General features: G+C 40.1%; 2 protein-coding genes across 6 annotated transcripts in view; both read right to left on the reverse strand.

The window, feature by feature from the left end:
- Window positions 1-16,872, reverse strand: part of CTNND2 (catenin delta 2) — a 1,032,924-nt gene that overhangs the window by 288,196 nt on the left and 727,856 nt on the right. The gene's annotated exons all lie outside the window — the stretch shown is intronic.
- Window positions 15,138-15,977, reverse strand: LOC119506506 (metaxin-2-like). Its single transcript, XM_037799549.1, has one exon. It carries the CDS (start codon window positions 15,975-15,977, stop codon window positions 15,138-15,140), a length of 840 nt encoding a protein of 279 aa, XP_037655477.1.

Genomic DNA, 16,872 nt, shown 5'->3' on the forward strand with positions numbered 1-16,872 from the left:
GCCCCCTCTAGGGTCAGTGGGGCGAGTCGGTTAGATAAGGCTGCCCTTTTGGGGACTGGCATGTATTATTTCAGAATAAGAAGGAGCAATTTCAATTAACAAGTTTTCTACTGGCTGCCAAAGTGAAGAGAGAGACACAGTAGGATTGTGAGAAAATTGGTTATTTCTGATACGGAGTACCCTTAAATTCATTTTAGCCAAGAAATAGATTTCTTCTCTGAATTGTATTTATTAGTGGGTGGGGATTGAATTATCTCCCCTGCAAAAGGCATGTTCTAAATCTTAATCTGCATTCCTGGGGGTGTGAAATGCATTTGTAAGTAGGTCCTTTGAAGATGCTATTATTAGTTAAGGTGTGGACTCATTTGTGATCCTATTTTGGATGAAGCTGTGCTAGCTTGGATGTATTACATCCCCCAAAATGCCATGTTCTTTAATGAAATCTTGTGGGGCAGACAAATTAGTGTTAATTAGGTTGGAATCTTTGGATTAGGCTGTTTCCATGGAGATGTGACCTACCCAATTGTGGGTAATACCTTTGATTAGACTATTTCCATGGAGGTGTGGCCCTGCCCATTCTGCAAGGGTCTTGATTAGTTTACTTGAGCCCTATAAGAGCTCAGACAGAAGGAGCTCAGTGCTGCAGCTAAGCCTAGAGACATTTTGGAGAACACCATTTAAAATACAACCTGGGAGCAAACAGACTCCAACCACGTGCCTTCCCAGCTAACAGAGGTTTTCTAGACGCCAATGGCCTTTCTTCAGTGAAGATATACTTGTGTTTATGCCTTGGTTTGGACACTTGTATGGCTGCAGAACTTTAAATCTGTAGCCAAACTAAACCCCTTTATAAAAGCCAATCCATTACTGGTATTTTGCATAGTGGCAGCATTAGCAAACCAGAATAGAAGCCAAAATGAATCAGGGTGGGCCTTTATCTCTATGACTGGAAGCATTATAAAGAGAGGATATTTGGGGGGCAATCTGCAAATGCTGGAAATCAGAAGAAGGCAGACAGAAGAGAGAGAGATGCCATATGATGGAGGATTGACATCCCTAGAACACAACCAACCCGGGAGAAAGCATGGCCTTGCTGAAATCTGAATTTTGGACTTCTAACCTTCAAAACCTTGAGACAATAAATGCTTGCTGTTTAAGTCAAACCTTTGTATGATATTTGTCATAACAGCTTGACAAACTAAAATAGGAGTTAAAGGGGGAAAATAATCTCAACTGATCAGCCAGAATTTATGCTATTATTTACCATTTTTAATCACATGTAGCTTCAGAACTAAGGAATACTGAAGACTAAGTATTTCAAAACCATTGGATTAAAAAGGATATTTCAGTTATATTAAAATACCTGTGCACTATCAATTAATTTTAAATACTATGTATTTATTAATACAACCAGACCTTTTCAATAAAAATATTCTCCATAATGAAAAATTAACGTCACAAATAGGAGTTTTGTTGCCTTGAAAATTCTAACAGGCTCTGTTTGGTGATAGTAGCCCAAAGGAAAAAGCTTCAGATTAGGGCCCATAAACTTTACCTTGTAAACCATAATGACTTTATGAAAATGTTTATAGTGTATGACTATGTACCCATTTTAAAATTAACAGTCCATGGTTTTTCTTAGAAAATCACCTGAATGGTGGACCTCAAGTGGGAAGGAGAGGCGAGGGATCTGATGCCAAAACACGCAGTTCAGGACTGAACAATTCAAGTATGTTGAGTCAACAGTTTTATTTTCAGTAACGGAGTAAGGTCCAGATTTTGCCTCAGGATTGGATTAAGAATTTGTCCGAGAAAAAGCCAAAAAGCCCTGACCACTTTCAAAATGGTTTCTGTACATGCATACGTATGTATACATATGTGAATATATGTATATGGATACATGTATACATGTTCACATATGGACATGTCTATATACAATCATAGAATGGAACACATTTTCTTCTAAATTAGGTAACCGTATCATTTGACTATTCTCAAATAAAATGAAATTTGTGTAAAAAATGAACGTGGTACTTCTGATGAATCTGTTTACGGAAACATGAATTTCTGATAAAAGCCACAATTCTATAGTTTTAACACAAGAATACCATCTCCAAGATTCCATAGTAGGCTAGATGTTTCTGGAAGTAAGAACCCACCCCATGGTAACTGGCCCAGTTTCTCCACAGTATAGACAGTGAAGTCTACTTGGGGCTTAATTGCTAACTAGATTCCAATCTTGGCAGTAAAAATCATTTAACAATATCCATTGTTGATTTTAGTTCCTCAAATGTTTGAACCATGTATCACACATACAATTTCATTTCCATACCCTTATTTTGATATACCACTGAATGACAACACTTTATTTCAGATAACACTGAACAGAGATGCTTCCTCTTAAAGTAAATCTTAATAGAATCTAAAACAGTTTGGTCCAAAAAAATGCACCAAGTGAAAAAGGTATTTGAAGAACAATGAAGTAACGAATTGTCTGAAAGTAGCACACATACATTCTCTTCTTCCAGAAATATTCAAAAAGGCTTTTTATGAGTCAAGGAATGTTCTAGTTCCTGAAGTTGTACATATTGAGGCCTAACTTCAAGCTGCTTACATTTTAGTGGAGGAGACAGACTACAAGTAGACAGCACACACTGATGTAAGAGACGTTATTAAAAAAATGCTGGAGCCGCATTCAAAGCCTGTTAAGACAGTGCTGGATTCAAGTCAATTCAAAGGATGGCAGAAATAATTATCACTAATACAAATAAATAATTTTTTCATCATGAATATTCATAACAATGGCTCAGAATTTCCATTATTATTACATTTTTATTTGATTTTCTCTCAAATTTTAGAGCTGGAGGGACATTAGCCAGCATTTCCCATCCTTATTGGGATTGAGAAACTTAGATCAAACAGTTTGGTGACTTGATAAAGAACATTAAAAAGCTAGTATATGGAGCCTGGTGATCAACTGTCAAGATTCAAAGCTTATTTAAAGTTACATTTAGTCAAAATAGCTTTTCCATCAGTCTGCTCCCCAACTGTATGTAGCCTCTAGTTCCAAACATGCAGTGGGCAATAAAGTGGGAGCAGAATTATCTAAGAGAAAAAGCCCATTGTGTAAGAAGAAAGAGGACATTGGGGCTTCTTCTTCTGGCTTATGGGTCACATGGTTTCAGGAAGAGGACACATCCTAAAAGAAGGTGACAGTGATGTCAGTGCTCTCCAGTCAAGACCACCAGGATGAAACCATGGGGAACCGTGGGGTGTCTCAAAAGATGGTGCTAGGATAGACCTGCAGGGTTTAGGCTTTTGCTAGTCCTTTTGGGACGCCTCAGGGAGGCAGGGCTTTGTTCTGGGTTGGATGCCACCAGGACGCAAAGCAATTCTCTGGCTATCTTAATGAACTCCATCTAGAAGGAGGGAGGAATAGAGTAAGGCTAAAGCTGTGACTGGTAAAGTAGCAGCAGTCACATCAGCTAGGATAGGGGGCTTTTCGGTCATTTTTATGGTTTGGACACCATTCAGGATTTTGTCTGTGTTTAGACATGATTACACAGGAGTTTCAATCATGCCTTGATCTGTCGTGGTCAAAGAGTGGCCTCGTCTGAGGTTGGCGATCTGTAAAATTGTTTATGTGGGAGCCAGGCTGACTCCGGGCTGCCAGGGTCTACACTTCTCTTTCTTGGTGACTAGGCCTGGGCTGCCCAGGAAGGTGGTCCAGAGGGTCACCAAAAGAGAAGGGGAAGATGCCAAAGACAAACCTTCTATTCTGACTGCTGGCTGCCTCTGAAGAAGTGTCATTCCAGGGGTTACGACAGTGTACTTAAGCTCTGTCAACATGATACCATCCTACAAGTTCAAGAATAGAAAAAAGAAAATCAACCAGTTGTTTGGTCTACGTACGTGAAGTCACCACCCTGTTTGTCTAACTGTTGTTTTGTATAGTTGGCTGGTTATTTTGGAATCTGGTTGGTAGCAAGTCTGAACTTGCATATAACCACTGAAAAATAACTTTTTGGGTTATATCACTTAGCTTTTTTTTTTTTTTAACTGGAATGGTAGGAATGCTTTTGGTGTTGCTATTGTTGTTTAGTTGATAGAAAAGGAAAACAAAAACAAAAACAAACAACTACAGCAATTTCCTTAGGTCTATAGTTACTGGTATTCATGTCACTGAAACACATCCTTCAGGTCTATTGTTTCACTGTGTCCTTAAAGGAATTCTAAAGAAGATACGAACACTTTGGGCGCGCTCTTTTAATACTAGAAAAAAGAACAATAGAGTCCAGTGGCCATTCACAATTTTTTGCATTTAATAAAGACATTAAATGCAAAGGAATTCCACAGGTGTGTACTTTTATCATTTTTAACAATACTTTCCCTTTAAAACTATTACTTTCCTCTATTTCTGATTTCTGAATTCCAAACACAAAATACAGAGAATATTTTCACTCTTTAGTTACAATAAAATAACCAAAACTGAATATTTATTAACAGTCTTTGGCAGACCATGGAGGCAAAGGGATGTGGAACGACCACCTGTGCATCATTATACAGGATGATTCCGTATCTGTGCAACTGAACACATTAGTAAGCTTCCTTTAAAAGTGCAATAATAAAAAATATTAATTTCCAGACAATAGTCCCCAATTACATTCAGTTTCTACCCACTGATAAAGTCTTAGATTAGGCTTATTTACATCTGTGTCTACCTAATACTTGGTAAAATGGTCATCATTAATAAAAAAAATTAATTGGAAAGTTTTCAATGAGTTTAAAGATGCTTTCTGTTATTGTTACCAAAGACCTTTATAATTCAGAATGGGGGTGAGGGAGGAGAGCACAGACAGGACAGATGGGCTAGGTTTGAATATAAGAAAAAGAGACAGTGGAAGATACAGTTTTATTTATGTAAATATTAAAGCATACGTTAATTCTATTATCCTTTTCATTAATTAAGAATAATGGTTTCCTCATTCTTTGCTTACTAGAAAAACATAGTTTTAAGTTTTATCTCCACAGGGGCAAACCCCCAGGGCCCTTGGTGTCTCCCATGGGTTTTCACAGCGTCCCTGGACCGAAAGAAATGCCTGATGGGTCCATGTGTTAAATAGTTGTGTCTGAACAACTTAAGAATTATTTATGTTCTCTCAAGTTGGCACCTGTTGGACACTGTGCAACTTTTCAACCTTGGAACTGAACACGGCCATGTCCAGTTCCTGTTGTATGTTGATCTTTGTGTAGTACTTCAATTTCATTATGAAGCTGCTGAAAATCCAGTGTCATAAAGACATGATATCATCCAAAGGAATATGGCACAATCTAATGCTGAAACTGTGAACTACCTCGAGCTTGTACTTCATGTGGAGTCTAACGGCCGCTGTGGCAATTCCCCAGAAAATTCAAGATATCCTGTGGAGTCCAAACTTGCAGTGTTGCCTTAGGGTGCCTGCCACACAGTTTGGGAAGAAAGGTGAATAAATGGTCCTTACAATAGTTATGACCCAAACCTACATATAAAACTTTAGCATCATGAACAATTGTTGGGGAAAGAGCAGATCCTGCGTTTATGAATAGGAAATTTATTTTGTAAGGTTTAAATTCAGAATTCCAATCAAGTGAGGCAGGGGGTAAGTCAAATGAAAATAAACACTGTCATCTGGAAAGATGGATTCTCACTCATTTCTAATAACTTCCTTTGGTAAATGTTTTGGAATGTATTATTTTATAACTTTTAAAGTCATAAAATAAATCACAAAAATCATTAGGGGTACTTTATATATTTAAAACACACAAGAGAATTTGAAGAAAATTTCAAAATTGCCTTTTCTCTTTCAATTTTTTTTTTTTTACCTTAGAAATAGAATAGGACAATGGTATCATGCAATGATCAGTACAAAAACACTTTTTCAGTGACATTACTGAAAATGCTTTTTTGGGAAAAAAAATACCTTCAGCATGCTCTCCACTCCTTCAAATTGCTCTTAAGGTCTCCAATCTTGTACTTGAACTTCAGGGACCTCCATCACACCCATTTCTTGCCCTTTTTCCAGGGCATTTACTGGGCTGTTATGGACTTAGGAGGCAGAATGAGCTGTCGAGTGCAGTACACAAAAGCTAACAAATTAAAGCGACGTGAAAACTCTGCCCATAGGTGCATGAAACAAACATATCCTCTCCCCTACGGGCTTCACAGAGAGCGTGGCCCTGCTGACACCCTGGCTTCTGAAGTCTCTTCTCCAGACTGTGAGACAATGCATTTCTGTTGTTTAAAGCCACCGAGTTGGGATTCTTGGTTACAGCAGCCCTTAGAAGCTAAGGCGATTCGCTGCAGAGCTGACGCTCTGAACCATGATGCTTCATCGTCTAATTGATCGATTCTATAATTTCATACAAACCACCAGAAGTTAGGCACAAGAACGAATGTCTACCCCTCCTAAATTTCATTAAGATAAGGTAAAATTCACCTAACACCATGTCTTTTAGGTATCTTTCGATTATCATTGCTCTCTCTCTTTAAATCAAGAGTTGGGTGTAATTTTTAAAAGTATCAATAACCAACAGTGCATGTTTGAAGCTGTTACCAGAAAACGCCTGGTTCTTTTAATCCATTCTTACAGGTGCAGACCTATTATGGGTGGGACCTTTTGATTAGGTTATTTCAACTGATATGTGACCCACCCAATTCAAGGTGGGTCTTGATCCTTTACTGGAGTCCTTTATGAGGATAAAAGATCTAAAAAAAAGCCCAGAGAGCTCAGAAAACAAACACTCAGAGAAGTTTAGAAGAAAACCCCTGGAGGAGCTGAGAGAGCCACTGAAGCCAGGAGCTGAAAGCAATGAAATCTAGGAGCGAAGGACCAGCGGATGCCAGTCATGTGCCTTCCCAAGTGACAGAAGAACCCAGATGTCATAGGCCTTTCTTCAGTGAAGGTATCCTCTTGATGATGCCTTAATTAGGACACTTTTTATGGCCTTAGAACTGTAAATTTGTGAACTAATAAACCCCCTTTGTAAAAGCCAACTCATTTCTGGTATATTGCATTCCGGCAGCTTTAGCAAACTGAAACATGGACAACTGACGCAAAGACTTTTTCTGTGGCTATTACTGTGCAATAACACTGCTTTAAAACAAACATCTCTGTTATACTTTCTCCATTTATAATTTCAGTCATCCTCACTCTAAGAATTGCATGGCCCAGAGTCAGGTGACAGAACAGAGAACATGGGGTCCTACCTGGGGAAATGAGTGTTCTTACATACCATACTTTTCTTTCATGATGGTATCTCTAAATTTTTCAAGACTATATTGGGTGTCTTCCTGAAAATTTCTTTCAAATTTGTTAAGATGCATTTGCAAGGCATTAGCCATTCATTCCATCAATGAGCAGGATGTGCAAATACAACAGACCATCTAAATACCTATTTCCATTAAGAGCTCAGCTATTTGTTGGTGCAATAAATAACACCTTCCAGATAAAATGCGTTTTCCAAATTTATGTTATTCAACTAACCTTAGCATTCTCCTGGTTTGAGTTTTCCCTAAGGGATTTGCTATGCCACTCAAAATTTTCCAGCTGAATTAAAAGCAAATAGTTTCTTTGAAGAATTTCTAACATAAAGCACTTATCTTTCTTTACACTCAATATATTCATTCATTTATTTTATTTAACTTTGCATAAAATATTATCTTATTCCTGAAATATCTGGTATTTTCTATTAAAATGCACCATGACCATCAACAAAATACTTTACATTGAGTAGATGTTCAGAAAATGTTGACTGTCTAAATCTAGTAAGCTACAACTTTGAACTTTGAAAGTTTACACGAATTACCCCAATTTTAATATACTCCACTAAGTGACAGGCCTTAGTAGTCGCTCAATAAATGCTAGCAGTCAATCAACTTTTCTTCATAACATTTCTGTGAGGTAGGGCGCATGATTATCTCTACTTTATAAACAGATGAAGAGAGTCAGGTTTGCAGAGCATAAGCTACTTGCTCAAAGTTGGTAGAAGGAATGTCCACGAGTCAATCCAGGTCTCCCAGATTCCAGCCATATGCTCCCTGCTTGAGCAGAACCTACCCATCCTCAGCTGTGGTTCTCAGGGATGGTAAAGGAAGCTGGGGATGATGCTGGAATGTGTCAGGGCATAGAGGAGTAATTTACTCATAGGTAGTGCAAAGAACCCTGCTCCGGCATTGCATGATAGAACTGAGCACACTCAAATTTTCTGGTGCTCATTAAATAGTGTTTTGACTTCCATTTGAATAAGTTTCAGAGTTGCAGGCTGTGCTCAGAGGCTAGATGTCAGAGTGAGCTTTTCTTCCACTGAGTCACAGAAGATATAAATTTCCTAGAGTTGTAAGAGCATCCAGATTCATTCCATGCCAATAGATACAAAAATAAGGAGGCAAAAGACTAGGTTCAGAATTTTTTTTTAAAACTCAAGTGTGAAAGCTCTATAAAATATTGCTCTCAGTTAAGAGAACAGATTTCACCCTCATTTGCAAATTTAAAAATCTTGATTAATTAAAATATTATGCACATTTTGATAGACCAGAACTTAAACACTGAACTGAAAAAGTCACTACATTAGACCAAAACCATAATTAATTCAGCCAAATGTCTTCATTTCTAAGAGTAGTACCAAGTGGGTTTGGGAGGTGGTTGTTTTTAAAATTTGTATTCTGGGTGATGCCAGAGCTAAAAGCTTAGTGATGCATTTTAAACAACTTCTCTTCAGCCCTTATAATGTATGTGTCATCTATGAGTTTTCCTAAATATTCCTTGACCTATTAGGTTTTAAGTCTCTACGATATTTGACATTTTAAGCTTACCGCCTATTGTGTGATTTAATGCTATTTTTGCAGTTAAATAGAAGGGAAAAAGAGGCTTGAATTAGCAACACAGAGGAAAAAAACAAAAAACAAACCCCAAATTTAACTTGCTTCCTGAAAACTGCTAGTCCCTCCCAACTCCAGAAGGGACTTGCTGGGTCTGGGATGACAGTCACAGTCAGCAACGGGCCTCAACTCTGTGACAGGTGGGCCTCCTGCTACTTCTGAACACCGTTCCCAAAGAGGAGACTTTGTACTTGCTGTTTTTTTTTGCACAGTCCAATCAGAAATTTCAGCAGGCAACTGTTTGACATAGATGCATCTTGGAAGCCTAGCATTTCTGAGTTCATTTCGTAGCTAAGGAGGTTTCAAATATTTTCCCCCAAATACCTATTATTGCAAAATAAAGAAAAATTCAATCTTGTCTCATTTTCTCTGAAACACAGAATCCATAAAGTTGTCACGATCATAAATGTTATCCAATCTAGCGGGATGCCGATAAAGAGAAGGGCTGACTTAGCCTGTAAGATCACACACATTCATAACGGATTGTTTTTCATTAACTGCCTGAAAAAAAAATACTAGAAATGTGATTTTTAAGCTTCTCCCTCTCCCTCCACAACCCTGCATCTAATCAGCCACAAGAACTGCAAACTCGATTTCCATAATATTCCCATTGTGGGAACAGCAGTCCAGGACCTCATTTTCTTTTACTTTGAAAACTGTAATAGCTTCCTGGCCCATGAGGTCGACTGCAGGCAGCAACCCCTCCGGTTTCTCCAGCACACCCCACCACTGCAAAGCTTCCCGGCAAACCTGGGCATCTGACTGACCTGTGGACACCCCCACTTCTGCCCTGTGGCTCCCCATATTCTGGTCCGGTCTCTGTCCCCAGCTGCCTGGCGTTCGCTCCATGTGCCCTTCTGCCCTCACTCTGTGCAGGGCTGAACTGTTTGCAGTTCTGACCCAAGCCAAATCAGTGTCCCATTTTCCTTTGCTCCTCCTCCCCGTCAGCCTGGTCAAACGTGCTTCTGCTTGAGGGTTAGCATCCTGTAAAAGCTCCTTCTGATGGCAAAGTTGTTGCTCCTCTCCACAAGCAATATTAGCGAGTCTACACAGATACTTATTTGTGGGTCAGACAACTCTGGAGAAAATGTGACTTACTTCTGGACATCGTGGAAATCTCCCTGGCCTCTCTTGTGGCAAGCAGACAGAATCTGTAGAGCTTCTCAGAGTGAGGTTTTACCCTTATCTGTATAATTGCTTCATGATTGTTTCCTCCCCTAAAATCCAGAGAGTGGGGTCCATGTTATTTTTAACTCTTCACCATGCTCCCAGTTCCATGCCTACTGCACCGCACACAGGACACTCAATAAGTGTTTCTTAATGAACAAATGAAACTACTCCAAGCTAAAAACATCTCTAAGATAAGAACAATGACTATGATAGAATAAATGTGCAAAAGTTATATGAGTGGTACTCTCAACAACTGCTTGCTCTCGTGCTTACCAACCTTTCTGAGCCCATTCATTCATTCCCTAATGATTTACCAAGTGTCAACAAGGCATCCTGAATATGAGAAGGTCAGTGGCCCTAGGAGCTATGGTCTGGGAGATTGATGGCGGGATTGAGAGGGGACGACATAAGTATAAGGCAGGGTTTTTCAACGTTGGCATTTTGGGCTGCACCGTTCTTTGCTGGATGGGCCGTCCTGGGCACTGCAGGATGTTGAGCAGCCTCCCTGGCCTTGACCCACTGGATGCCGGTAGCAACCAAAAATATCTCCAGATACTGCCAAACGGCCCCCGGAGGACAAAATCTCCGCATGTTGAGGATCACTGATGGAAGGTAATATTTTGATGCAACAAGAGAAAAGTCCCAGGAAGCAAATTCCTCTGGTCATATTATCCGGGTATCTGTCTACTGCTTCCTGCAGATAATGTTGCCAACTGGTCAAGCAGGTTTCCCCTCCTGGATTTCAGTGAGTTCTGAACTAAGACTGTGGGTGTATATGAAAGAGTAGGAACGAGGTACAGTAATCACCCCTTGCCACTTTTGGTTCAAGCACCTGGTGAGTGAACTGCAGTCTGACTGGCACGAGGCACAGAAAACCAGACAGACAGAGGCAGGTGGGTGGGCGGTCCAGAACTTCATCAGCCACCCTAAAGGCAACCTGAGAGCTCATGGGCTTCTGGGGCACACCTGCTTTCCTAGGGCTTGATAAACCCCTCGTGGGGCAAACGAAGGAGTCTTTTATGCTGGCTTCTTACAGGTTGCTCTGCAATGTGTGCATATTTTGCAAGAAAAGGCACCTGAGGTGTCCAATGCTATGTAACTCTTCTCATGCATTTTAACATTATCACCCTCCTCCTATACCTCACCAGTCCTCTTCCATCACGGAATGGAGCTGGTGTAGCGTTCTCCATCATTAGGTTCCTGAGATGAATAATGCTCTTCCACCAATCTGGTATCTCAATCAAACTTAGATTTTTCTAGAAGTCAGATCCTTTCCGCTCAGCTGTGACAACAGGGAGGCAGATTCACACTTTAGGCTTAATGGATTCCCCAGGAGAAACCTGAGATGTAGTAGTCACACAAAACCTTCCGCATTAGTGAACCTGGTATGTGCTGCTCAGTCACCCCATCCGCAGGCCGGAAGGTGACAGACATGGTGCAAAGGGGGCTGGAGGTCTGGCAAAACCAAAGCATTTGGAGCAGCTGGCTCTACCCCACTCTCCTTTCTTTTTTCTCTTCGGCGACACAATGGCTCCCCTCTGGTACCTCCCCCCTACCCCACACCACATCCTTTAAAACATTCACTCATCAGCACACAATTGCTGTTCACCAGCGTGTGCTTGGGCACTAATGGGCTAGGTGAATTCTTCAAGGTCGCGCAGAAAAATCTTACACAAGCTGAGAAAGACTTCCACATTCCAACTCCCCTCAAGAGCAAGAGAATCTGGCAATCACTTCGTCCTCATTAAAGGAAAGTGACTCAGACTTGTTAAGTTTCACTTTTGCTTACTGTTTTCACTTGCACACATACAAAAAGTTCTTTTTTGTTTGTTTGTTTTGTTTTTGTTTTTTATTGGAAGAGGTCACGATAAACACTGGTCAGTAGTTTTTTTGTTTTGCATCTTTGGAGTGCAGAAAGGTGATTTTATATGGTAGCAAGAATATAGAAAGAATGATCCATTATCACCATGATCAGGAGAAAAAGCAGCACTGCTTCTGAAGTTTGGGGAATTTGAAAATAATTTAAAAAGGCCAGGAATTGTAGGTAAATTTTCAGCATTTTCCCTATTTTTGGGTTGGATAAAGTCTTGTCCAAAGTGCATTTAAACAGAACAGGTCTGTGCATTCTCTCCAATCTTTTCTTTTTTTACTTCTGATTTCCCTCTGCATAAAAAAGACCAGCCCATTAGGAGATCCTTGTGTCTCTCTCCTGGCCTTTTTTTTTTTTTTATCCACAGTATATGAATCAGTGTATCATTTTAACAGACACCTTTCTTTCAAACAGTGTGTGTGTATGTTGCAGTTGTGTGTGGATGTAGACTAAAGAAGTCATTAAGAGAAAAGAAGAGTCTCCTCAGATCTCGAATACATATGTCTGCTGGTGGCTTTATCTGGTGTGGTGGTAGTCGAGCATCTGCCATCAATCCCTCCTCCCCACCCCATATTCACATGCTGATCCTCACTTCCGGGGGTCTGATTCCCACTCAGTGAGTCTGAGCTGGCCCAAGTCAATCACCTGAACTACAAGAATATGGCAGAAGGGCCATTCTGGAACTCCTGAGGTCACCTTATAAGAAATCTTGCAGCTCCCACCAAGATCTCTTGGAACACTCCCTCTTGGAACTCAGTCCCCCATGCTGTGAAAAGCCCAGGCCATGTGGAGAGGCCACGAGTAGGTGCTCTGGTCAACTGCCCCGGCCAAGCTCCCCACTGCCTGCTGTGTGAGGGGCCAACATGGGCACCCAGCCCTGTGGCACATCCACCACATCTGGCTGCATCCTCATGAAACTATCCAAGTGACAACTCCCAGCTAAGTCTGGTCAACCCAGAGAATCATGAGATGTAGTGATAAGTTGCTGTTTTAAGCCAATGAGTTTAGGGGTTGTTTGTTACACAGCAATCGATAACCAGAACAAGGTAGGAATAGAGGGTTTAAATAGAGCCATCTCAAAACCATCTGTCTGTTGTCAACCACCCAGGAGGATAGTTGTTGAATGTATCTAGCTCATCTGTATCAAGATTGGGGGTTTGTGGGGGGAGTTCATCTTCTAAGCTTTTTCACCAATATTTAATAAAAAGGTAAATGCACTTTTTAAAATCACTTGGCAATTATCCTAAGAAGGAGATACTACAAATATTCTAACTTCTCCAGTTCATCTGTGACCCTTCCTAAAAGCTTTGCACGTGGCAAGATTTGTTACAAACTAAGAAGACCCTTCCTTGAAGATGTGTTCATGTCTAACATTTACTGCTTTGATGTGACATAGATAGGAGGGAGTAGTAGAAAACTAAGATGAAGATAAAAAGATAGAAGCACAGTGAGTAAACAAATATGATTTTTAAAAAAGACAAAAAAGATGCAATGATCCATGCAGAGAAGTTAAATACACAAAATGATATTTCCTGGTGGTTAGACCTGTTTGGAAGGTCTGGTATGTTACTGCTATTATATCAAATTATCACTGTAATGTATAAAATAATGACACCTATTTTTAAATTGTTACTTCTTCTAATGGGTCTACTTTACATACTAAGAAAGGAGGCTTAAAACCCAGTGATAAAATAGTAAAATTAATTTTTGTAATATTTTTAATTTCACATCATAACACATTTTTAGTGTGTAAAAAGAAGACAATATTCTAAAAAAATCAAGGTATCAAATAAAGCTGATTATTTTACTAGCAATGATTTAGGAAGTAACATTAAGTTTCATATTACTGGGAAGAAAAATAGAAGAGTTAGTGGGTAAAGAATCAATCTGTATAAATATTATTATAGTAATTCTGATGTCTTCATGATACAACTGGCCTGAGAACAGGACCCTAAGGGTTTTAACTGTCATTGACATCCACATCTTGGAGGGAGAGGCTGGTTTCCATGTATTCAGGTTGACATTGGGGAGGCGTTGATATTTTTAAGATGATACAGAGCTTCACGGTCATGTGTTTGGATGGGTCTGCTTATACCTCACCTTGGACCAGAAAGGATATAAGATGGTTTCCTCCCCTCTAATAAAAACTAAATATTGAAGTCATGACTCTATTTAATATAGGAGCAAAATGACACGTCAGCCCAGCGGCAGTGACACTGAGCTCACCATCCATCCTGGACTGCTACTGATCCAGGCTGCATCTCTTGGTAACCGCCCCAGTGGAAGACAAGGGGCAGGCCTGAACCTCTTTATATTCCATGCTTGCCTTCCTCCAGAACCTGCTGGCAGAAGACATCATCTGTTATTTGTTGCATGCTGACACTGTGCTTAGGATCTGGCAGACTACCCAGTGTCCTCCCAGGCAGTGTGCAAGGGAAACTGACAAATACCCATTTATAAAATCCACCGGCTGAAAAGGCAGTTAACTCTCCAAAGGACTGAGTCACTTAGTGTTTTTATTTGGCCTCCTCTTTAAAGCAGCCTCTCAGGGGTCAGTCCTGGAACCTGCTGAATAAATCATTGGTTACTCCAGCTCTGGAAGGTAGGATGCCCTAAGTACCAAGCAGGGGGCAGCTATGTTAGTTTGAACTTCTGGGGCCCACCTGCCCTGATGTATCAGCCATGGGAACAAATGGGAGAGCACAGAATCCAATGAAGTTTGCTGCTACATTTGTGAGTGAGTGGGCTCACTAATTTCTCTTTCAGAAAGCTGAGCTGAAGTTGAAACACTGGCATGATACATCATGAAACAACTCGATTACTGCCCAGACTAGCAGAGTTAGAAAACTAAAGTTAACAACCTTATATAAATGTGCTAAGCTAATCAAGAAAACAAGGGGTGTAAAAACTCACACATGTGGTAGTTCTCTAAATCACAGTTCCTCTATAAAAGATGTCAACATTTTCAAGAGCATTTTTTTTTATATTTCAGAATTATTTTATTGTGTACACAAAGAACAGTATTAAGTACATATAAAGGATATATTATACAGTATGTTTTGAGGCTTCCAAATGCAGTGTTTTTGGTTTTAAAATTCTGATACCATTACCTATTATAATATTCAAGTAATATACATTTCAAAATTAAGATTTTTAAAAAATAATAATTAACTAGTGACTCTAAGACAACCCGATAGGTGAGTTGCCTTTATCATGATCTTCAGAATAATGCTGCTCAATTATTCTACAGAAAGCAAGGAGGTTGCTATAGTTTTTCCCCTTCTCAGAAAGTTCACCATTGGTCAGCTGTGTGGTAAGAATGGTGTACAGATGCCCTAATACCAGTGCATCTAGTTTGCTAGGCTGCTTATTGAAGAAATAAAGTTGTGTTCCTGGTCTTTGAGAAAGAGCTTGACAGCACTGGTCTACATCTTCCAAGACCTGGTCCAGAGTCTTGTTACCCCATCCAATAGCTTTCATCTTTTGCTTGACTTCCGACTGTTTCTGATAGGCCAAAATATGATCCAGAGGCCAAGGGTAAGGTGATCCATACCTAGCATGAGTGATCTTCCCTACTGTAGCTTCATCACACCACTGAAGATACAACTCTGCAGCCAAGAGCATATTCCTGACTAATTCCATGCAGGCTTTCATTTCTGCTTTTTGAACTTCATCCAGCCCATCACTAGGAGAATGGCCCTTGGCTCTAACGAATTGGACTATTGGACCAAGTTCTGATACTACTTGATTTCCTACATGAATAAAAGGTACTTTACCAGATGGAGACATATATTCTGGATTTGCCCTACAAACCACTTTGATAGGCAGATCACACATTTGCAAAAAGGTCTGCACAGCAAGAGAAGCTGCATTGTCAGAAAGCAAAATATCCTCCCCTTTTAGTTGCTGATATAATGTAGCATTTTCAGGCCAAGGTTCTGCAGCTGTGATCTGGGAGATGAAGACTTCCGCCACCAGAGACACGTCGACTAGGGGTCCCCGCGCCCGTGGTTCCTGCATCCCTTGGCCCTCAACGTCCTCCTTCGTGATACCAGCGGCTCCCGGCAGCTAAGGAGCCTGACCCGGGCTGAGGCTCGGACTCACAAGGTCCACCCCGGTGGCAGCGGTGGAGGCAGCAGTCCTCATGAGCACTTTTATCCTTGAGCCTTTCACCAACATAGATTTTTAAACATTGTTTCTTGAAAAAGGTCTTTACTGTCAGGGAGTCATTTAATTTATTTACATATGGCCTGCCATGCTCTGGAAGAAATTTCTGTCGCCTCTTACAGAAACATAACATTTCAGAGGTAGAAGAAACCTTGATGCCCTCGTAGCTCAGCTCTCACCTGCTCTGTGAACTCAGATTGTAGAAAAATTGGTAAGTATGTGTGTGTGACAAGAGAATACCTCTTCCCAAGCTGGCCCTTGTTCATTTGAGAAGGGCTGTATTCTAAATTTTCTTCTTGCATGCCTATAACTTCTTTTTCTTTGTGCCTATAACTGGCTTTATCCCTGATTCCGAAGCCCATCATGATAAAAATCTCTTTTCTTTGATGGCCCATTTAATATTTAAAATACAGCGATCAGGAAGAATGGTTATCAGCCACTAATTAGTCATCCCTAGTTTTAGTGTAATGCTGGATAAGATGTTACATGTTATGACAATTGTTTAAAATTGAGAGTGATGATGGTTGTACAACTAAGTGAAGACAATGTGAAACACTGATTGTTAATCTTGGACTGAATATGTGCTATGTGACATTAGGAACCCCCTACTTAAAAAAAAAAAAGAAGAATGGTTAAAGAATGCTATATCTGTAGAGTGGGATGTTGTAAAGCCATTAAAGGGAAGTTTTAAAAGCACATTCGTAGCATGGGAAAATGGTCAAGAAACGATATTTGTTGAACAAAATTC

The sequence above is a fragment of the Choloepus didactylus genome, chromosome 11, assembly GCF_015220235.1.
Source record: "Choloepus didactylus isolate mChoDid1 chromosome 11, mChoDid1.pri, whole genome shotgun sequence".
NCBI lineage: Eukaryota > Metazoa > Chordata > Mammalia > Pilosa > Megalonychidae > Choloepus > Choloepus didactylus.